The sequence below is a fragment of the Cavia porcellus genome, unplaced genomic scaffold, assembly GCF_034190915.1.
Source record: "Cavia porcellus strain 051 isolate PalLab524CR breed Dunkin Hartley unplaced genomic scaffold, mCavPor4.1 scaffold_26, whole genome shotgun sequence".
NCBI lineage: Eukaryota > Metazoa > Chordata > Mammalia > Rodentia > Caviidae > Cavia > Cavia porcellus.
Window position 1 is genome coordinate 23,699,320 of NW_026947509.1, and position 24,520 is coordinate 23,723,839.

General features: G+C 39.3%; 1 pseudogene and 1 gene segment (V, D, J or C); both read right to left on the reverse strand.

The window, feature by feature from the left end:
- The window catches only part of LOC134473361 (coiled-coil domain-containing protein R3HCC1L-like), a 198,998-nt pseudogene that overhangs the window by 145,571 nt on the left and 28,907 nt on the right, over nt 1–24,520 (reverse strand).
- On the reverse strand, nt 275–10,984 carry LOC111758116 (T cell receptor delta variable 1-like). The segment is given in 3 exon segments: nt 275–322; nt 10,341–10,657; nt 10,869–10,984. Coding segments are annotated over 3 exon segments (456 nt in total).

The following is a 24,520-nucleotide window of genomic DNA, read 5'->3' on the forward strand; positions in this document are numbered from 1 at the left end:
CAAAATTTCCTAAAAGCAAAAAACCCTCCAGAAGGTGGCACTATTAGGTAAATTTCTGATGTAGGTTCCCTCTTGTGCAATATTTTGTTCCAGGATTTAAGACGGTGCAGTTTTCTTTTCTTTTCTTTCTTTCTTTCTTTCTTTCTTTCTTTCTTTCTTTCTTTCTTTCTTTTTTTTTTAATTCAAGCACCAGATGTCTCTTACTTACTTAGATCTTATCTGCTTTTGATGAAATCTACACATAAAGCAAGCACTAAACAGCTACCCGGATAATTCAGCACTCGGCGTCGTCCCTCAAGACAGAGGAATAGATGATATCATGCTGGGGGAAACAAAAAAGACATGGGCTTTAAACATTAAGATTATTTTAAACAGAGCTATTTCTCAGGTTCCTCATGAGGAACTAAAGCTTGAATCTGCACAGTCATATTTTCTGATCTTGTCCTACCCCTCTGATGAACTGGAGTCTTCTATACATCTTAGAGTGGTGGACAAGCTCCCTTTCCAATTTAGTGAAATCATGAATAAACTTTTTATTCTGCCCCTATGAGCTTTTCTCCTACTTTTCAGGGAAAGAAAGCAAAATCATCCAGATAGGCCCCAGATTCAAGCCTCTGACCTGGCGCCCAAGCTCTAGTACCCTGAGGGAAAAGATATATCTGTACCCTCTGTCCTTAGGAGCTTCCAGCAGAGGATGGGATAAAATCTGAGGGAAAGAATACCAAAGACACACTGATTAGAGCTGTCTTCGTTCTGAATATCAACTGCTGTGACTCCTCCTGTCAGAGGAAACATAGATAATTCACTCAATTGCCATTTGCTCTAATTGTTTATTTTCCTCTATGACTCGTTGCTGGAAAATCAGATGATTTGGTGTCCCAATATTCCAGGAATTTATAATATCTTATATATTAATAAATGTGGAGGACATTTTTGCACAGATGGTAAAATAATTGATTTGGGGGACGTCTAAAGTTTTAAAACTTTAAGATAACAGAGGGAAATCTAAAACAATAATTTCAGCACACTTACAAGAGAAAAAGGTCTTCAGTGCCATTTAACCATATTTTCATGTGCTATTTTGGAAAGCATTGCTGAGCCCTTCAAAGAAAGCATCCAACAGACCCTTTCAGCCCTGATAAACACCCAGTTTAACTCAGTTAGCATCCACAGTTACAAAACCAGAGTTCTCGGAGTCATGCATCCCAACATGCACAGCTGAGCTCCTGTTGCTGAGCGAGGTGGGAGGACATGGTCTGGGGCACCCGATGCTTCTTCCCAGCCAAAGCCGGTGTGGACACTCTGGTGGCCAGCATCCAGTGCACATCCCCGGTGATGAGTTGGTATGGAGTGACTGACGGAAGAGATACCCACACTTGCTGTGCTGTCCTCAGAGACTCCCAAGCCTGAGGAGAAGCAAGTGCTCTGACAAGGGAAGCTAATGGACCTGTGGCCAGTGAGAGGGCAGCTTGGTTGTGGTGCATCCTCCACAGTTGCACAGGAAGGACTGGAAATTACATTTTCAGCTAAACTGTACTGGAGGAAAGCATTTCTCTTTCTTCTAGTATGTCAGTGCACAAGTACCTGCTTAAAGTTGTTTTTCCATGTCCCTTCATATGTTTTGACAAATAGTCATTTATACATTTCTGCTATAAAGGAAATCCATCCTCTTAATTTGTTTGTGCTAAAAGATTTGAAATGTAAGTCAGGACAGACAGCACTGTCTGGACACATGTGGATTTGTTTTGAGCTCCAGAATTGAAAGCAGTTTTGCAGTATTAGCATTGAGTGTTCTCCAGATACATCACAATGAACATTCAAAGGCTTCGTTTCATTTATTCATGAGTTACCTGTTGTACTCCCCAAAAAAGGCCCCTCGAGATAAAAAATGGGGCAAGACCCCCAAGGTGAAAAATGGGGCAAGACAATGACTTTTTAAAAGAAGGGCTGTTATTTTAGCTGGCCCAGCGACACAGTGCAGATGTAATTTGCAAAGCTGTGCAACTGAGTCACAATTTTGACTGACTTTTAATACTTCATTTATGATTAGCTCATTGATCACTGAGTACATAGTGATGAGAAACAGAAACAAGGTGGGCCTTGTTCCCCTTTGCTTGAGGTGAGAGACATTTCACAGTGGGTGGTTAGCCAATTCAGAGCCCTTGGTCTGCCAATTCCAGGAACATTTGTGTCTCCTGAGGGAACAATGGTTGACAGCATTATTCCTCTCTTACAAGGGGAACAAAGTTGACACAGCAAACAGGTTACTGGGGTAGGGGGGCAACGCATACAGAACAGCATGACGACATGGTCAGTTAATTTATAACTAATTTATAGCAATGTGGTTAGTGCTCTAGGTACATGGTTACTAGGGCGATAAGCATACAACATAACATTACCAACTGAGTAAGTCTTGAAAATGAACTTTTAAATAGCTGAGAATCTGTCTTTCTCAATGGATATCTGCTTTTCACTTAAAAACTTATTTTTTCTAATTTTCCAGCTATATTTAAAGTTTTATAACTGTCCCAAAAAGGAACTTCTCAGTTAAATTTTGTGGATGACTGTTCACAGTCACATGTAAGACGTTCTTCTACTTAAATGTCTTTTCTGGAACAGCAACAGTTGAAGATCTTGGACCAGTCATTGTGTTGCCTTAAGGTGACTGTCTGCTAGTGTCACACTAGCAGGGCGGCCTGAGAAGAATCACCTCGAGAGGACCCGCAGTGGAAGGAGACAGAAGAGTACTGTGACCCTGAAGAGGTGACTTAACACGAAGCCCAGCTAAGTGGATCAAATAGGTTTCTCTCCAGAGCGCACTTCTAGGGATTTGAACAACACTTGGGGAAGAGCAAAGTACCAGTCAAAGGCAGTAAATTTATCAGATATAAGGTAAAATAGAAGAAATAAGATAGGTAGAAAAAAGATAAGGACAATCATAATTTTAAAAAACTATACTTTTAAGAAGACTGCAGTTTTCAAGACATGGTCAGAATTACCCAAAGTTACCTACATTGGCAGTTCCTTGGTTAATTCATGCCTCTTTCCTCCCAGACCCGTGATCCCCAATACTCCTTCGAGATACTGTAAGTGCAGTAAAATAGGTCAGGTTGAGAAAGTAAAGAACGGAATCCTGATGTTAAGATAAACAAAGAGAGTGAGATAATACAAACAGTGGTTAAAATAGCCATCTATAAAAATCTCTTTGACCTGTAAAATGAGTCGTTGTGCTTTTAAGGGGTTGGCCATCTTTTCCATAGGTTTCCAACTCAAGAGAAACATAGAAGTTCCCAGTTCCAAAAATAATATCTCTCTCCTTGAAGGCCCATGGTTTATTTATGTGAGCATGTACTTTCAAAATTCTGCTTAAAATCCTGTTTATGCCTCTTCCTGACATTCCTGGAAAATTGTTTTTTGTGATGGTGGTCAATAAAGCTGCAAATTGATTCTACAGCTAGGATGGATTTGGGTCCATGTCTGTGCTTTGTGAACTTTTTAGAATCCTGCCCAGTGACATTGCTCCTGGCAAAGCCTGCTGCTCTGGCACTTTGACTTTTAAAGTCTAGCAAAAACCTTTTCATAGTTTTCTTTCCCACTTCCCCAATCCTTTGCCCTCTGAAACATATCAACCTTTAGCTTTGTCTTTTCAGCTGTTCGAGTTCTGAGTAACTAGAAAATCCGAGCTTACATATGAAAGCCCTGGAGACAAGGGGTTCCAGGTCCTTCTAATCAGACATCGGGAAAGTGTGGAGCTGTGCACAGGACAGTGAGCATAGACCTCAGCAGGTTTCCTTCGGGTCGCTGTACCCCACTCCAGGTCAGACTGAACTAAAACTTGCTCACCATGGAGACACAAATAGAGATCCATCCAGAAAAGTTTCTCCTGGAGCCAGTGTGGGAAGCCTGGACCTGAGACCCAGTAGAGAGAAGGGACTCAGTGCGACACTTCACCTCATTCAGATCTTTGGATCCTAACACTTTAGATAAAAAGAAATCTTGTAATCTGTTCCTTTAGTCTCTCTATCTCTCCCCATCTGTAACTCTCTGTGTCTCTGTCTATCTGTCTGTCTTGTCTGCCTGTCTGCCTGTCTGTCTATCTCTCTGTCTCTCTCTCTCCTCCAGCTCTCTTGCTCTCAGAACTGAAGATCATGAGCTCATTCTGCCTGACATCATTGCCTTTTGCGGTGGCTGGGAAAATGTCCCAAATTTTGCAGGTGCAAATGGGTATCCAGGTGGTAATTCATATTATTCTCATGACCTGGCAGAGTTTATATACTCAAACCTAGAAAGAGGGCACTGCTTTTCTTTTCCTCTCCCCACTAAAAACTCATTTCTTCTCTTGGCCTCTAATACCCCGAGTTTACCGACAAGGCGAAGCTCACAATATCCTTTTTGGGTGTGTTTTAAAATTCTCTGAAAAAAAAATCACCTTATATATTTAATTTATCATTTTTGCATCTGCAGGCATAATAAATTAACAACCATCTAGTCCTGCTGTCCTGAGACTCTTCCACATGATTACTGCCCTCAGAATTGCACCGAATGATTGAAAACCGGCAGCTCTTTTGAGAAAGGTTTCACCTTACTCTAATGTGTAAATGCTGGAGGACAACAAGGAGGCGAGCTTGACTCCAATTGCTCACAGGTGTGATTCAGTTCTATTATTTCTTTGCTGACTTTTTGTCTAGTTGATCTATCTCTTTGTGACAATGGGGTGTTAAGGTCCTCTGTTATAACTGTGTTCTTGTGTACTTGGTTTTTCATGTCCATTAGTATTTGTCTTATATAGTTGTGTGCTCCTGTGTTTGCTGCATACATATTTATAATTATTAGTTCTTCCTCTTGAATTTTTCCAGTAATGAGTATGTAGTGACATTCTTTATCTCTTTTAATCATTTTAGGTTTGAAGTTCACTTTGTCTGCAAACAGAATAGGTACCCCTGCTTTTTTCTGGGTTCATGTTGTATGGAATACTGTTTTCCATCCTTTGATTTTTAGTCTATGAGTTTCCTTTTGGGTCAGATGTGTTTCTTGACCCAAACAGCTTCTTTAGGGATCCTGTTTCTTGATCCATTCTGTCAACCTATTTCTTTTGATATGTGAATTGAGGCCATTTACATTTATAAATATCACTGATATGTACTGGCTCGACTTTGCCATGTTATGTTCCAGTTGTTTGCTTTCTGTTTTTCCATCGTGTTTAATGCTGGTCCTGCCGTGTGGTTTCTTTCTTTTGTTTTTCTGGAGATTGTGATCATTTTTATCTCTATATAATAAGTCTTTCAACATTCTTTCTAGGGTTGGTTGGGGGGCCATAAATTTCTTCAGTTGTTCTTTGTCATGGAAGTATCTTTTTTCTCTATTAAATCTGAATGAAAGTTTTTCTGAGTACATCCTTCTGGGTTGAAAGTTGTTTTTTTTCAGGGCTTGAAATACCTGACTCCAAGCTCATCTTGACTTGATGGTTTGTGCTCAAAAGTCTGCCATGGTTCAAGGGCTTTCCTTGATAGGTGAGTTGTGACCTTTCTCTAATAGCTTTTAGTACTCTGTTTTTATGCTGTATGCCTAAGATCGTAATTATTATATGTCTGGGAGCAAATTTATGTTGATTGTGTCTTGGCAGTCTATATACCTCACTTAACTGCATGTCAGATTTTTCCCCACGTGTGGGAAATTTTTTGCTTTTACTTCTGTGAATAGTTTAGTTCTGTCATTTGCATTTACTCCTGCATCTTTGCTTATGCCTATTAATATTATATTTTTGCTCTTGGTATCATCTTAAAGTTGCTGGATTGTCATTTCATGATGCTTGTTATTTTTAAAAGTTCTATCCTTTCATGATCACTAATTTTGATCCTGCCCTTAAGGTCCGAAATCCTATCCTCAGCTTCATTTAAATGATTTTGCCAGTTTTGAATGGAATTTTTTGTTACTTGGATGTCTCTTTGAGTTTGTTTCATGAATTCTGCTTGTTTCTATATTGTTTATTCAAGGTTTCAATCAGTTTCCCATGCTCCTGTACTTTTTTTCTCTATTTCTTCTTTAGCTGTGCTCAGCAACTACTTTACTAAGACTGCTATTTCTGTTTTTACATGAGAACTTACATCTAATTTGATTTCCTCTGTAGCATCGTGGAGTTTTTTTATTTCACTCACTATCTTTTCAGAGATTTTTGGTGCGTTACTTTTGAAGTCCTCTATTTCAGTGTCCCCTGTATGTGCTCCTGGGGGACACAAACGTCGATGTTTGAGGTTGCATTTTGCTTTTTCATTTTGCCATTTTCCCCTTTCGAGTTAATGTTTGGTCCTTCAGTTCCACTAGTGTCAACTGTTGGTAGCGTGTATCTTGGGGTCCTACTGTAAGGTTGATGTTTGTCCAATTGCTGGGTCCCACAATGAAGAGGAGGGCCAGTCACCTGACTTCCCCCTGCAAGGCCTGTTGGGTGAGTTGCATATTCTTCCTGGGCTGACAAGCCTGGTAATATTGATGTAGGTCAACTTTTAGTTCCTGCTTTTACTTTATTTTCAGGGTATTCCAGGTGACCAAATATCTCTGGTTATAGTGTATCAGCTGTAGCTATCCTGTGTCCCTACTGTTTGCCTGTGTGTGTCTCATAAGCCCCTTTAATTTTCTCCAAGTTGGGGGAATCCTTATTGGCACACTCCTCACCCTGCCTGATGTTCTCCGTGTGCAGGAAGGAGTCACCTACACTCTTGTCAGACTCACCAAGGTCTTACAGTTAGTTGGAGGGAGCTTTACTACTGACCCTATTTACCCACTGTAGCCCTCTATTTTAGGGGCATACTCACCACACTGACTGGAGCCTGCTTCTGTTTGGGTGAGGCAGTTATTGAATCTACAAGCTAGCACAGTGAATCCTCTGTAGTCCAAGGTTCTGGCAGAAAGGGTGGAAGCTGAAGATCAACAGCAGCATTAGGTCCAGGAGTTAGGAAATGTTCTTGAGGGGCCAGCGGGTGCTCTCAGTCCAGCAGTCTGCTGGGCATACAGGAAGTGAGGCACTGCAGGGTAGGTGGTCCTGGGCCGAGTGCAGTGGCAGACTGGTGGTGTCAGTCAGGGTGTCTTTGGGGCTTGCAGGAAGTGTAGTGCGGTGACATACACAGTCCTGGGCCAAGAGACAGATCGGTGGCATCCATCTGGGCATCCGCGGGGCACACAGGAAGCACAGTGCAGCAGTGTATGTGGTCCTGGGCTGAGGAGTGGGCCAGTGGCATCAGTCCAGGCATCCATGAGGTGCTATCTGGTTTTGAAGTTCTATATCACTTTCATGGTTTTGTTCTGAGTGTCTTCCCTCTGTGTCACCCTGTTTGGTCCCATTCTAGTTGAAGAAGCTGTAACTTCAACGGGTTGTTGAAGTTGTAGGATGAATGCCAGGAGAAGCACACGAGTATAGGGATTGGAGCCTGCTGAGGTCTTCTGTTTGGGTGAGAGGTCACTGAGTCTCCCCTCAACTCAGCACGGTTAACCTACTGCAGTTCAAGGTTCTGGGAGGAGGAGTGGGAGCCAAAGATCAAGTACTTGGTTTAGGACATGCAGAGGGTTGCGTTGTGGAGGGCAGCAGTCCTTGGGGCGGCATTCATCCAGGCTGGCGGGAGTCATGCAGGAAGCGCGCGGCAGCTCAGGCCAAGGTCCGAGGGCGGCACGCATTCCTCAGTGGGTGGCTTTTGAATGTACTGAGCTTTGGACAGTTTGTATCTAAGTTTGGGAAAGTTTTCTCCAGTCTCTTAGGGATTTGGAGAGACACAGTAATATTACCATAACAGACAGCAGCAACCGTGCTATGAGGTCCTTGCTTCTCCATAACCAGAACTCTGCAATGTAGGAGCCTCCAGATGCTGGATGCAAGATAACACTGAATCAGAGATGCTTGTCAACACTAAGGAAAGCATTATCTCATTTCCCAACATTGTAAATGAAAACAACAAAACCTATGTCAGGCTGTTTAAATTAGAAAAGTCTAAAATTTATAATACCAGGCCTCACATACAGTAACCTCAGCAAGTATCAGATTTCATTTTGTTGATTAAGTTTTCATTTTCTTCAGTGTTCTAATGTATAATGGTATTAAGTGCTTTTAAGTAAATTTGTTATGAAGTATTTAAATCTGAAGTAGTATATTTTTCAGAATGCTGACTGATGGTTATTTTTCTACTAATTTTATAAAATGTGTGTATAAGATCTGTGCATAATTCCTTTTTCAGAAATAGCACAGCAAAGCTTGTTTTTTTGGTGTGTGCCCGTAGTCCAGCCTAGTCAGGAGACTGGGGCAAGGGAGTGCCTTTAGCCCAGGAGTGTGAAAGAAGCCTGGATATCACAGTGATCTCATTCCTTAAAATAATAGTAATTAAGAAATACACATTGAAAATACATTTTTTTCATTATCTGAATGGACTTTCCGCAGGATTAACTGTGATTTTTCTTTTTTTTCTTTCTTTCTTTCTTTTTTTGAGACAGAGTCTGGCTAATTTCTCTCTGACTGGCTTCGAATGCACAGTGCCTCAGCCTCACACTCCGAGCAGCAGAGATCACAGCACATGCAATGGACATGGCTTAAGAATGATTTTCAACAACGAAAAATTTAAATATGTTATGTTCATAGAGAAACACCTTGAAAGTTTATTTAATTTTAAGTACTTTTAAAATGCTTTTTCATCTTTGAACTATGTTATGCATAAGGAGAACTGAGGCCTTATCCTTAATGTTGTTTTTCAGAAAGCACCGTATGAGCTTCCTTTGGGTATTTCAAAGATTTTATTGCTGTTCTTAAGTGTGATTTGCTTTCGCTTGCTTATCTGTGATTCCTGCTGAAATCAAAGTTACGGAGTAACAGCATGTATTAGCTGACTTTATGGCGTTCAGGCAGCACTGCCCCTTGATGAGCAACTTATTTTATAGAGAGTCGGGGGCACCTGTGGGAACAGCGGGCAGAGCATTGGGGAGAGACAGCTGTAAAAGCCAGCTGCAACTGAGTGTCCACTTGGAGAAACATAGACTGCAAAGGTTATGAAACACTATTTTGATATGAACATATTTAGGTACATCCCATAATAACCATGATTTAGTCTCTACTCACTCATCTGAAGATAGAGGCATAAGATGTCTGATGCAGGTTCATCTCATATTTCATTGTGTCCCTGCAGTTAAGCTATAGGATATCAATGGTACAGTGTGCTTCAACTAGAAAAGCCACAAATGTCACCACAGATGGGTAAGCAAACTTCTTATGCTGACTAGGAATTGTTAGTTTGTTTGTGGTCGATAGAGGAGGAGTTGCATCATGTGAGTATGATTGTTTTGTTGTGTTTGTCTGAACTTTTAAATGTTTTTGTAAGAGGTGCTTACCCCAAGCTGATAGGGGGTACTTAGGGTAGCATTGCACTGCCTCAACTTAACTCTCTAGAAATGGATTTCTTAAGAGTTTGCTTCCCTGTGCTTTGCTGCTCTAAGGTTGGTTATGAAGGAAATGGTGCTGCACGTGCAAGGTGGGTGAGATGCTAAGGCCACTCCTTGTGTGCTCAGGACCCTGTTCAGTGCTCCTGAGCTGGTAATGATTTGCTGACTTATCTTATTGTTGACACAGCTCCGCCTCCCACCACAGCTCCTCCTCCAGCACCTCTATCTGGACCCAGGTGTGTACATGGCTTCATTGTAAATGTCATGGCTTCTCTTGATGGACACCCACTGACACTGAAGGAGTAGGGAGAGAGCCAAGTCTTAGGTTGAAGGTTCCACTTGACGTCACAGGTCCCAGTACTTCCTCACAAGTCACATTTAACTCCAGTACTTGTGCTTACTCAAATTTTCTTCCTAAATGTGAATCTAGTTGGCCTTCACTCAATTCAGGCTCACTGTGGTTATACAAACAATAGCTTCATAGAGGCTCCCTTCCAGATCAAGCTAATGTGTGATGTCTCATCCTTATAATTATTCTCATTCAGCATCGTTCATGGTGACTCTGCTCCGTGTACCAAACAGGGAGCCTAAAAAGATTAACAAAATTATGTTCTTGCTGTTTCAGATCATTAAACCTAAATTTGGACTGTGCGTATTTTAAAGTAAAACTGACACTTTCAGTCATTATGGGGCAAGCATTGAACATTAAACATCTTTACATATGTTCTGATGATCTATTTTTGATTCACAGAAAAGTTGCTCCTGACACCTGTTTCCAAATGCGAAAGCAAGTAGGTTTTACTTAGAATTAAGTGTCTGATCCAGACCACAGTGAAGCAACGGCTATGCTCCCTTCTCCTTTGGGATCTGCAGGTGCCAGTTGCAGCTGGGCTCCTGCAGCAGCTCCTGAGTTTTTGTTCAGCTTTTACTATCATTTCAAACACCGTGAGTTCCTCGATAGCACAGAAATACTTAGCCGAATCTTCCATCTGTAAGGCTGAAATGGTGAGGCTGATGAACTTAGCTGTGCTCTGGAAGTTGATAGAATAGCGACCACTCTTTGCATTGGAATGCGAAGAATACTGCATAATAAGAAAAACCATCTCTCCACTGGGCAGTTGCTTGTACCAGTGAAGAAAGTATGAGTCCTGGGTTGTCTCATAGGAGCAGTCCAGGGTGGCTGTTTCCCCTTCTGGTCTGGATGTGAGTGGCTGGACTTGAGTCACTTTCTGGGCCACACTGAATCCTGTGGGAACAATCAGAGACAGCTGATTCCATGACATAATGAATGAAATATTGTGAGACTTAGACTAATTTAGGACCCACAGACAAAGGTGAAGTCATGATTTGCTTGCTTTTTCCTGATTCCCCTTTCCTCACCCAGAGTGTGTGAAGCACACATCTGTGTTTATGCCTTTCATTCTTAACAATCTTGAACTTATTTGCACCATCCGTACCAGAGCAGATGAAGACCAAGGACACCCACAGCAGGTTGGAGAGTGGCATGTGTCTTTGTCCCTCCGCACAGTGTGTTTTGTTGTGCCTCATCCTTGGGCTTCAGGGCCTATCAGAGTCTGGCAGTGCACATATAAGTAATTCTTGATCTCCTAGGTGACTCCCCCAAACAGGAAATAGGTTCTCAGGTTCATACACCACAAGGTCTGTGAACTCACAAGAAACAACTGATGTTCTTATTACCCTTGTTTCTTCTGGAGCTGAGATAGGAATTTCTTAGAAATGACTCTGAGAAAATCAGTTAATTTGAATTGGAGCTGAAAAGAACTGCAGATTGAGCTGGCTAAGAGATGCTACTCAATAGATTAGTTTGAGGGACACATTTATAGTGATATTGTCCAGAAGCCACAGAGTCTCCTAATCATCTGACTTGTCACTAAACTGACAAGTGTTTACTCTTCTCCACATAGGTCTTTTCTTTTCTGTGAAAGGCAATCATGTGCAACACAATTATTGTATCTCCTCCTTCCTTACTGAGCTTTAGGATCTATTTCAATTTTACACATAATAAAATCTATTTCAATTTTACACATAATAAAACCATATCAATATCATGTGATACAATTCCATTCCACATTCTTTGGAGGTTAAACTGTTTTGGTTTTGGGGGGGAATTATAAGCATAATAAATGCTATTCTTTCAAAACTGGATAAAAAGTTTTATTTACTAGATTTTAATAGTATAAGTATAATGAGACCTACTGGCTCCATAAACTATACTTCTTAGGTCATGTATGTTAGATTTATTCTTCCACATTTTCTATACTAGTGAGTCAAATATTGATCCAAATTCTTCTCTTATTAATAACCTCATGAAGAGACTGCCAGGTCTTTCTGTGATACATGCTATTATCTGCTCTGTAATGTACACATGACATGTGAACACTATTGATAATGGAGGCTGAGTTTGTGTACCCTACTATGTGATCATGTGGGACCTAGCTGCCCTTCCTATTCCTTCCTTATTTTAGTAGGTGAATTAAATTAAAGTGACCAAAAGGCAATTAGAAACAAGAAAAGCACATATGAAGTCTCAAAGACAGTTCCAGTTCTTGATACAGGTCCTAAAAACAGATCAATGCATGTTGTAGAGAAGGGCATATAATTATTTTGAGTTTCTTCTCCATCCTGTGGAACCTAAGTGGTGGCAGGCAGTCAATATTCTTGTTTGCAATTATTTGTACTTTAGCAGATGGAGACTGTAAGTGCACATAGCACCCTGGGAACAGCGTGGTGATGGCATTTTCCTCCTGGTGAGTTGCCTGCTTGGGCCCCTGACAGGCCAGGTGCAGACCCTGTAGCAACAGATAGTGTCTGCCTCCGAGATGTGGTTTCTGGAGGTCAAGATTGAATGCACTATGACCACTGAATTGGGGAGTCAGTGTGATCACTTTGAAGAAGACAGAAGGAGCCACTAATCCAACCCCTTACAGGAAAAGGGCCCATTCTGTATTCACCTGTTTGCTGTGTGACTCACTTCCCCATTTGATCCTGACTTAATCACTTTTTCCCACAATTATATTCATAATTTTATTGATTGGCCATGGTTCTGTCCCACCTCATGCCCATGTTTTTCCATTTTTCCTCAGCTTGAACCCACTTATTTTTGTGGTTTCGCCCTATAAAATTCCCTAGGAAAGGTAGGATCCTCAAATACCCACTTAGGACCCCGTCTCTCACTTTCTTGGACAGAAGCTTTCTTTCTCGCAATAAATATATTCTGCTATTAACTTCTTTTGTTCCTAAAATCCATTATTCATTCATAGAGAATATTAACTCATACTGGTCACCTAGCAGCCTGGGGTTTCTTTCCCCATATCAATAGGAGGGGTATTGGATGGGTTACCCATGGAACTTCTCAAATGAAGTTTTATAGAATAAAATCATGAGGCAGGTACAACATGGATTGAACCAGGTACAACATGAATTGTATGATTAACCCGCACGATTACAAGTATAGTTACTTAGGAGAGACTGATCCACTGTTGTATGGGCACATGGGTGACATCATCAACCTTGGTCAGCAATCTATAGTCTTAGTCTTGGTAGTCCTAGTTTAGCCCTAGTGGTTTTAGTCTTATTGTTGGTGGGTGGGAGAAGATGATCCACCCCTAATAAATTGATGGGAATTCTCAAAATGGTGACATCAGTAAACCCGGGATTTTGCTAAGTATCCTAAGAGTCACTTAGGGAAGTAGTAAATTTCACCCATGCATTTTTAGTCTTCTTCAGATGCGCCTCTGGCCACAGCCCTGATGCTTTCTCATCGTCAGCACTGACTCACTGGAGGGCCCAGCCCTGTCTTCCTGCTGAGCTATTCCTACCCAACTTAGCTTTGATGACACTGTTTCTGTGATAATTACTGATGCAGAATAGTGGTTAAGTTCTTTGCATAGAGAATTGGGTACTGCAGCTTTTCCGTTTTCGGGGTTTTCAGTCTCTGTTTCAGATACTTAGCTCTGTATATACCACGTATAAGAAGCAATTCAAAATAAACAAATGACATTTCTTTGTTCCAATTAAAACTGATGAAAATAAATGAATCCTTAGATTTGGTTCATGGGCCATGTTCTGTTAGCCTCTGATGAAAAACATTCTTTTATTTGTTCATTTCTCATTTGTGTATTTTATGTACAAATGCTATGCTCATTTTGTTCATTTTAAAATTTATACTTTGATTGTTTTTCAAGAACTCTTTATGTATTATATGTAAAGTTCTTTGAATTCATGTTGTGTTTCAAATAGTTTTTGCCAGTTCCTGGCTTTTTTTTTTCTTAAAAATATCCCAAACCTATGATCAATAAGCATAAAAAAGCTTAATAAACTAGGAGATACGCTCATGAACCGGAAGACTCAATAGTTTTAAATTCCCCTTTTAAAAAATTGTTATAAGACATTACTCAGAATTCCATTACTCTTGCATATATTGTTGAACTGAATTCATAACTGATACCTAAGTGCAAATCTCCTTGATTAACCAAGACAGTTATGAAAAGGAACTGGCAGAAAAGAAAAGAAAGTACTCTACAGGTTATAACTGCATATATGTTTGAGTGTGTAGGATGGATAACCATATTACTTAGTGTTTTTTGGATCATTGAACAAAACTGTTTGCACTCTCACTGTTTGAAAGTCCACTTTATATGCTTCAATTTTGTAACTTGAACAACAGTTTGTAAGATGAGAATGTGCAATCTATTAACTAGTGATTTCTTACTGTTTATTTTTTAAATTTTGTATTACTTGTACCCTTTTTCTGTTTTTTTTTTCTTTTTCTCCTTAAATAAAAAGAAAAAAAGAAAAAATAAAAGGAACACCGGGGAGAGATCCTACCAAGACTTAGTGTACAGAACAGCAATCTACAGAGTGTGGAAATGGTGAAAGAGAGACACGGAGATCCATATATGTACTGTGACACAGAAATGGGTTCACACACGTGTGTTCAATTAATTTTCAGCAGAGATCAAGACAACCTGAGGATGGGCAGAGGGGAGAGCGAGGAGACAGGAAAAGGAAGTAAGAAAGAACCAGAAGTGTGGTGTCCGTGCCTTTTCCCATAGTATGTTTATTATGTACCACCACCTCACTAATGAAAAGCAAAGCAATGATAATCCAGGGAGAACTTAAAAGTGTTTCCAGGAAATCATGCTGGTCACCCATCTCCGACTCCTGACAATGCCTAATGGATCTAAATTTCCTTTACTATTAACATCCGTTTCATTCTCCTAGGGCTTGTGAGTGACAGAAAAGAGTTTAGAGAAAATACATTTTTGTGTTTTTTTCATATTTCAAATTTATGAGTAAATGATTCATTAAACACGTTCTTGCTTTACTGAGCTTTAACCTAGAATGTGTAAAAGTATGCTTTATAAAATTTAATCTAATCTAATTTTTTTCACATCCTTTTTGCTGTGATATGTGGGTCCTCTTATTGTCAGAATTTTTGTGTTAGTCTGCTTCTGTCACCTACAAAATGACTGAAGTCACCCATTTGGAAGGTTTCAGTGCACAGCAAACAGCCTCTTTGCCTCTTGGTCTGTGGTGAGGCCGTGGACCATGGTGGACACACACAGCACAGGAAGACGCTCACCTCCTGGCAAGCCGGACACAGACAGGAAGAACCAGCATCCCTCACTCATCAAGGGCAGGCATGCTGTGAGCTAAATTCTCCCACTGGGACCCACCTCACCACAATGGCAAACAGCCTCAAAGGGCCTTTGGAGAACATTTCAGATACAAATTATAGCAGGCAGAAATATGTTTACCTTAGAAAAAATTGTGACATGTTAACAGCAGCCTTAAGAGAATCAGAGTTGCTATAATGTTCCTACATGCTTCAACAAAGTTACTAAAGATAAAGAGGGATAATTTATCATGGTACAAAGTAAGTTAATTAGGAAAACTACAGAAGCTAAAATGTGCAGACCCAAAAATACATGCAGCAAAAGCTGAAAGAACTACAGGGAGAAACAGAAATACAATAATAACAGTTGGGAGACTTCCAGTAATAGATACACCTGAGCAGCATGACTGCAAGGACATAAAAGACTTGAGCAACACCACAGAACAGAGTGACCTGAAGACATCCTCCAGCATCACACAGTGCTCTCAGACCTGCTGGGGACACTCCAGGGTAGAGCGAGTCCTAAGCCACACACCAAGCTTTGTGAATATGGAGGGACTTAGGTGAAGGGAAAGCGTATCTTCACGTCTTCAGTGACCTCTATTTATTATACATGAGCATTTACTGATTTTTTTCTTTTTTCTGTTGCCCTGCTATTATTGATCGTAAGCAAAATATTTGTACTTGCCTGTGGGAACACCCTGTGGTAAGACAGAACCAAATGAGCTTGGGACACACAGTTAAAATACATTCTCACTAAGAATACCTTTATTTTGTATAACTTTCTTTTCTTTTTATTTATTTTTATTCTCTGGGAATCCAGAACACTGGAATTTAATACTTATTTTGATTCAGTCCTCCTATGAAGTACCTTGCTAGTTAGGCCTCTGTGTAGGGGGAAGTATAATTTAGGATGCAAAAAAAAAAAAAAAGACCAAATCTATGAAGTCAAACAGTGTGTGTACTTGAGACTCTGTCAGTACAGATAAAACATATGAACCTGTGAAGACGCTGCCGCGGTGGCCCCATGATATGCCTGTGGCTGGTGTGGGGCTGAACTCAGCCGAGGGTTTGTGCACCAGCTGCAGGCTCCTGGGGAGTGCTGTGGGCTGCAGCACAGAAATAAGTGGTTGAGTCTGTGAGCCGGGAAGAGGAGATGGACAGTGAGCTGTGGCGTTCTTTAGGGACTGTCGTGGCCTTTAGTCTTCCACTTTGCTTTGTCCTTGAAGGGACATAGAACAGGTTGACCAGGTGGCCCCCAGGATCTTGGCAAAATTGGTCACTGACTTAGAAAAATTGCATGACAGAGTGGACCTGGTTCCCTCCTGGGGTATCTGGGCTGAAGGATTCTGTTCCACCTGCATCCTTCTCATACCTGAGTGGGAATGGAGAAATGGTCACAGGTGATGTCACTCCAGCATCTACACAACCCTGAAAATGCCCCCATAGATCATGAGGGAAAGGAAAGTCTGCAAGATTTGTGAGTTCCTAATGCCTACCCCTCTACTGCAACTGCAAAAGTACTTTATATTCCCCAAATTTGAAACAGCTCAACTCACAGAGCTAGATGCACAAAAACCCCAGCAGAGACCTCAGGATCCTCTTCATGACCCTTCTTGGCCTGGGTGCATCAGTCACATGCACTTAGTCATCTCAGAGGCACTGCTGTCAGTTCCTGGTTCTGGAACTGCTCTGCTCCTGCAGCCAGTCAGCTCTACTGAAGAACCTGCCCAGGCCCAGACACTGTGAGTCCTCCACAGCCTCTGTGCAGAAAACCCCTCCCGCACTGAGACCTTTTAGAATCTGTATGTCAGAGGGAGTCTGGTGGGGATAGAGAGGAGAGAGAAAGGTCATTATAGGAGAATTTTCTGGTAATCTCTGAGTTGTGAGGAGTGTGAGGAGGCATGTGAGGAGAAAGGGGAGGTACTTCTCTAAGATAAAACAGCTCACTATATTAATGAGTCCATGAGTCATCACAGAAAGGACATCAATGTATGTGTATTGAAACCCCAAAAAGAAACTTGTGTTCTAATGGGTCCTTATTAACTTGTGATTTAATTTACACGAGGGTCACTCCAGGCATACTAAGTAAAAAATTGTAACACCTCTAAAATATATGCATACTGTTTCCTTCTTATTGGAGTATGTTGATTGAGATTCTCCTGAAATAACCAAGAATTGTAGTAAATATTATCACAAGGAATTATACCTTGAGGAGATGGAGGGTTGGGGAGAGTTTAATCAGTGTGTACTAAATCACCCTTCAGAGAAAGAAGTTCAGGTGTGTTGTTGAACATTAGGGTGACTAAAAATAATGATAATGCACTGTAATTTTCACCAGGCTGGAGTAAGGAGTGTAAAATTTACCCCCCCTAAGGAAATGATAAATGTTTAGCAGGACATGATAATCCATGACTACAACCCATGCTAATTGAAAGGCTAGGATGGGCAGATCACTTAAACCCAAGAGTTCCAGGTAAGCCTGAGCAACACAGCAAGACCTCAGCTCAAATAAATAATTTTTAAATGATAAAAATTTAAGAAAATATTGTTTAAACTGATTTAAGCATATATGCATCTAAATGTCACATAATATTCCATTAATATCTATATTTGTATTTGTGTGTGTCATTTGAAAATACAAGTTATATGAAATAACATACTAGTAAAAAATGTTAAATGTGAGGAGAAAATAGTGTCACTTCAGGCAAGAGTTACATATTACCTTGCCTGGGCAATATGAGTTTTTTAATGATTCTTAGCTTTTAGTAACTGCCTGCGTCTCATGCCTGCAACTGATAAAATCTCTGTTCTTTATGATTCCTCTCCTTCCCCCACTTTCTCTTCTCACTGTATCTCTCCCATTACGTTTCCTATTTTCTTGTTACCTTATCTTTCTTTACGCTACCAGAAAGAGGCAGAAACATATTAAAGAAATGATAGCATTAAATGGTTTTGATATCACTTTGAACATATAAAATAAACCTCAGATTTTTCTCTGGTATATAAAATACTAAGCAATAGTTTTCTGAGAAAAACAAAAACAACAACAACAACAAAAATCCTGCCTCTTGTGCTTTGGAACCTCAGTCTTGCTTTCTCTCTCTATGTTTCTCTGACCCAGGAGTATTCTGTGAGAGAGACAGGTGATGACGCAGACAAGAGTCACGATAACAATGTATACATATGTGACAGCTGCAAATGTTGAGGACTTAAGGAAAGGTCTCCAATTCATATTATGGTGTCATCAATTAAAATTTAGAAGGCAGAGCTGTTGAATGAAAGACATATTCAGCAAACAGGGTTTTTAAGCGCTAATAATGATTCATTTTCCTTGTGCACCGTAATCGTCCATTTTAACTATTACTGCCCTCCATGTTCAGATCACTCCTTAAACTTCAGAGGAAGAAAAGTGTGAATCTATTGCATTAGACAGGTTAGGGAACAGCGCCCTCCAGGGTCCAGAAAGAGAGCTGAAGAGAAGATTTAAAGGCTTTGAACTTTCCTCATTTCCTTCTGGCCTTTCTAGGGTTGAAATTCAAAGCTTTATGATAACATACGAAGGACAATTTAAGTTTTTTTAAGGACACTACCCTGAGTTTGTTACAAAAAGACAAAAATATGAGTTAAAATGAGCACAAAATAATTTTTATGATGAGCAATAAAATTACATGAAATTATGTTGGGGTGGAGCCTGGGTGATTCAGTTCACAGGATCGAACTGTTATAGCAAAGAATGGAAAAGGTGGGAAAGAAGCCTGGTTTCTTATAAAAACTGAGAGTTTATTCTGAAGTCTGAAGTTTGGCCAAGTTTCAGGTGACAGAGAATCATTTGTCTAGTGCTGCTACACTTCACCTTCAGAAACATGAAATTAGACATTCTATTTTCCAGTCTAGTCAGTAAGAGAATTTTTACCTTTCCCTCCCTTTATACACACAGAGGAAAAGGAGTCTTTCTTTAGAGAGGCTTCCATGGTGTTTGGATTCACATATCACTTGCTTTACAGAGAAATATATGATAATTTTTAAGCAAAAAATAATAAAAACAATGGTACAAAATTTAAAAAACAAGATGGTAGCAGAAAAATGGCATTATTGTATATTGTTTGTTTCAAAATAGTTGTACATACTACAAGATAAGTGCATGAAAAATTGATCAGACAATATAGGCACAAATCTTTTCAATGAACTAATAGTAATTAGTTGTATAACTATCCTAACAGTTGTACATTTTTATATGTATTTTTTCCTTATCTCTTCCTTCTTTTCTCCTTTCCCCATCCCAGTTTCTCTTTCCTTTTGAAAACTGTCTTTCCATTTCACAGTATCTACTGTACATTTTGGATCATGTTTACTCTTTCAGCTTCTTACATTATGGAGACAATATGGTGTTTACAGATGTGAGTCTGATTTATTTCACTAATGAGTATGACCTCTAGTTGCATCTATTCCCCTATAAATGTCTCAAGTTCACCCTTCTTCCTAGATAAGTGATACTCTATAAAATACATCTTTTTTAATCCATTCCTCTTTTATGTGCCTTTAGCTTGTTTCCAAGGCTTGGCTATTACAAATTGTGCTGCTATAAATACATGGGCACAGATATTACTGTGGTATGATGCTTGTAATTCTTCTGATAAAATGTCTAGACAAGGAATAGCTGAGATGAATGGAACATCTAATGCTATTTTTTTTTTCAGGAATCTTCACACTGGTTTCCACAGTGGTTGCACCAGTCTGCACTCCCACCAACAGGGGAAAAAGATTCCTTTCTCCTCACAGCTCTTCCCGCACTAGTTATTGGTTGATTTCTTAATAATAGTCATCCTCACTGAGGTGAGATGAAACCCCGGTGTTGTTTTGATTTTCTCAAATGACCAGTAATATTAAATGTTTTTACATATTTTATTTGATATTTGTATTTATGCATCTGAGAAGCGTGTGCTTACAGCAGCAGCCCATGTTTGAATTGTGTCTTTGAATTTGGGTCTGATTTTTATTCAACTCTTTATATGTTCTAGGCAGAAGTGCTTTGAGAGACTTTTCCTACTTTGTGGGTTGCCTTTTCATTCTGTTTGTGATTTCCTTTGTTGTGCAAAAGCTTTTCAATCAAATGTAAGATTCTAGTTGTTGATTCTGTGAAGAATTTCCCATGCTGTTTGTTTTTGGGTTGTGTGCATGAGGTCTCTGTCTACTCCCTATCTTCGGGACCTATTTTCTTTTGGTAAATGTAGATTTTTTTTTTTTACATTGAGCTTCTTGATTCATTCCGACTTCTGTTTAGTGCATGGCGATAGACAGGGGCCCAGCATCATTTACTAAAGAGGCTTTTTTCTTCCAGTGAACATGTTTGGCACCTTTGTCAAAAATAGGGGGTTGACTGTGTTCATAGTTGTGTCTGCACAACAAGTTGTGTAAAGAAGATCTTTACACTCTTTCTCAGTGGCATATTCCATTGCCAGTACCATGCTGATTTTACCACAGTAGCTTGTAGTATAATTTCAAGTCAGGGATTGTGCTGCCTCTTGCCTTGCCTTTTTTCTCCAAGATTGCCTTTGCTATTCTAGCTCTCGTCCAGATGAATTTTATGACTGTTTTCTATATAGTTCCGTGAGCTATGTTAATGGTAGTTTGATCGGGATTGCATTAAATCTGTGTAACAGTTTTGACAAAATGACCATTTTCACTAAGGTGGCTCTTCCTACCCATGAGCAAGTGAATCATTCCATTTTCTGATACCCAATTTAATCTCCTTTTTCAAAGCACTGTAATTTTCAATATATAGATCCTTTACTTCCTAGACTATATTCATTCCTAAGTATTTCATTGTTTTGAATGTTATTGTGAAGGGTTTAGTTTTTCTAATTTCTTTCTCAGTGAGTTTGTTGTTTGTGTACAGAAATGCTATTGATTTTTGATTGTTGACTTTGTATCCAGCTGTGCAACTGAATTTGGTTATCAACTTTAGGAGTCTTTTGTTGGAGTTTTTGGGGTCTTCTATGTAGAGTGTCATGTCACCTGTGAATAATGATAGTTTCACTTTTCCTTTCCTATCCTCATACTGTTTATATCTCTCATTGTCCTATTTTCTGACTAATATTTTCAGAACTATATTAATGAAAGTGCTAGTAGTTACATCTTTGCCCTGCTCCTGATTTTAGAGTGAAGGCCTCCAGCCTTTTCCATTTAGTGTGATGCTGGCTGCTGGTTTGTCACAGATAGCTTCTAGCAGATTACAGTAAATACCATCTATTCTGATATTCTGTATGATTTTTAAATCATGTACAAGTCCTAGACCTTACCAAAAATTCCTTCAGGGTGTATTGAAATGATTATGTGATTTTTGTCTTTGGTTGTGTTGATAATTATGCATTTCATATGTTGATTTGCATATGTTGGAGCATCCCTGCATTCCTGGGCTGAATCCCACTTGGGCATGTCCTATAATCTTCTTGATCATTTGCTGCAATCTGTTTTCCAGTATCTTACGGAGGATTTTTGCCTCTATGTTCATGAGAGAGTTTGTCCTCTTTTTTTCTTTCTTTCTTTCTATCTTTCTTTCTTTATTTGTTACATCTTTCTCTGGTTTATTTTCAGGGTAACGCATGTCTACAGGAATGAGTTAAAGAGAGTTAGTTTCCTTTGAATTTCATTAAAGAGTTCAAATCTTCTCTAAATTTCTTGTAGAGTTCAACTGGATACGAGAATGGTTCTCATGATGGAAGAATGGAGCACAGCTCTGTAAGATTTCATCGCACTACTCAGATGATTTATCTGAAGCTCATAGATTGTTCATATCTGGTTTTTTCCATATAATTTTTTCAGGTGACAGAGTGTAACTAAAAACAAAGGAAAATTAAGTAATAGTCACTATTACACAATGGCTTGTGAGACAGTTAGATAAGAAGAATAAATATCCCTGTAAGACGAAACCACAATGCTTTTGCTTTACACAACCACAACTGTATTTGGACGATATTTAATTACTACTACTTGTAGTATACTCACAGTACAGAGATCTTCCCCCAAATAACCACAGGCACAACTTCTAAGTGGACTAGTGTAGGGTCCCTTGATTCCTACAGATAAACAAGGAGGTCTCTGTGTAGAAAGCCCTCTCTCCTCCCCACCAGTACATCACTTAATTATCCCTGTCCTTCCCTGAGTAACAAGCAGAAGTCTGCCTCAATCATCCAGTTCAGTGCTTGCCAGACAATCTGCTTTGAAGGACCAGTGTTTTTATTCACAGGCTGGTACATTTGTGAAATACAATGAAATATATTCCTCTGACTCTAGGAACTGACCTCCAAGTGTACTTTTAATCCTTGGGCTGATTTGCATACACATGGAGGAAACTCTCTGAGGTAAAGAGAAAACAATAGGCTGAGTAATTTCCTGAGCCCACACAGGCATAGGCACCGTGTTTATTCACAACAACCAAGATTCAACTGACATTGTAGCACGTGAGGCAGACACCAGAATCCTCCAGAAACTGATGCATTAACAATGGGATAAGGAAGTTCTCTGGTGTAGGCTGTCAGGTAGAAGCTGGGCAAGTTCCTAAACAGAATAGGAGGAACCTTGGAGGGGTGGAGTACAAGTCAGACAGCCTCCTTTCTGGACACCAAAAGTCTGGCAGCAACTGGCAGTGTCCACGCTTTCTGGCCACTCTTTCTGTCCATGCTTTCTGTCCGGTTCACCTGTATGAAAGCCCCTGAACATGAAAATCTGTGGTTTTCTACTTTTTGGAAACCCTCTCCCCATTAATGGGGGGACTCTCCTTTTTTTCTTCTTCTGATTAAATGGGCACTTGGTCATCCTCCTTCAAAACAATTCTCCATCTAATGACATAGCATTCATAGATGTAGCATCATCAGAATTGTCAGACATGTAAACAAGCAGATAAATATCATCTATAGCCAAGAGAAAACAAACAGTAGAAAGATACCAAGAAATTACACAGATGATAAGATTATCATTATGAAAGGAAATAATTATAAATCATTAAAATTATGCATAAAATATATTAAATCTCCAAAGAACTATAGGGACATGAAGAGTTGAAAAAGACACAAGAGTCAAACAGAACTTCTAGAGATGAGAATAAATTAGATAGGATTAGTATCAGATGAGAAAATGTAAGAAAAATCTCAGCAGACTTGAAGGAAGAGCAATAGAAATGGTTAAAACTGAAGAAAGATAAAGTAAGTTGAAAGGAACAGTCCCTGAGCTGTGGGGCAAACCCAAGAGATCTAATGTGCATGTTGATAGAAACCTCAGAAGAATATAGAGGAAAGATTGTTAATAAGGACGGAGAAAATCAAGGCTTAACTATAAACCTACCAATATGAGACAAACGGAAAGATATCTACTCCACGGCTCACTGTAACTGCCTTAGTCCATTTTGTGTTATGCTAAAATTCCTGAGGCAAAGTACTTTTTAAGGAAAAGATAAATATTTGGCCCATCATTTAGGAGGCTGGAAAGTTCACACAGCATGGTGCATCTGAAATTTATGTGCACTTCTCAGATGACAATGTGATGCAGGACAGGGGTTCACTTTCCTTTAAATAATTTTCTCTGTGTCACTATTTGAATGGTTTCTGTTTACTCACATTCAATTTCCTTAACACTTTTTCTGCAATGATCTATCTGCTTTAACTCTCATCCATAGTGTCTGTTGGTTCATATCATGGATTTTTAAGTCTAGAGTTTCTTTTTATAATGTTTTCATGTCTCTATTCATATTCCCTACCTTTTTTCCTTTTTATAACATTGGTTTCCTGTATGTCCCTTAACTTATTTGATATAAGTGCTTACAACCCCTTGTTTGATAATTCCAACATTTTGGCCTTGTATGAGTCTGTTTTTATTAACCTTTTATCTCCTTTGGTTCAGGTTCCTGTCTCTTCACATGTATCATGTACATGTACAAAGTTCCCATCATAAAAATGATTATTATGTGTATATAAATTTTACCATTAAACTTAATTGAATTGTTAAAAGCAAAAATCCTTGTATAGGGAGATGATTTCATTTTTAATAACCATCTAAGATTGGAATTTCCTTTTTTACTTTAAAGAGAAAAAATAAGAATAAGAATAAAACAGAGTTTAAAAACAGGTTAGTAAGAGAGTTATCAGAATTAATACATTGCGTATTGTTATCTTCATAATAGTTTTTCACTAGTACAAGGTTCATGCTATCTTGCCCAAACAGTATTAGTATGAATCTTCTTTTTCAATGACCCAAGAGAAACTAGTCATATAACTGTCTTAACTATCTTGTGTATAAATATATCTTTCCCTTTCTTTTTCCCCTTTCACTATCACAGTTTGTCTTTTCTTCTGAATAGTTATTTCTCAATTCACAATATCTATTGTACATTTTGAATTCTATGTTCTCATTTAGTTTCTCACAGTAGCAAAACCATATGATGGTTATACATATGGGCCTGATTTATTTCACTTA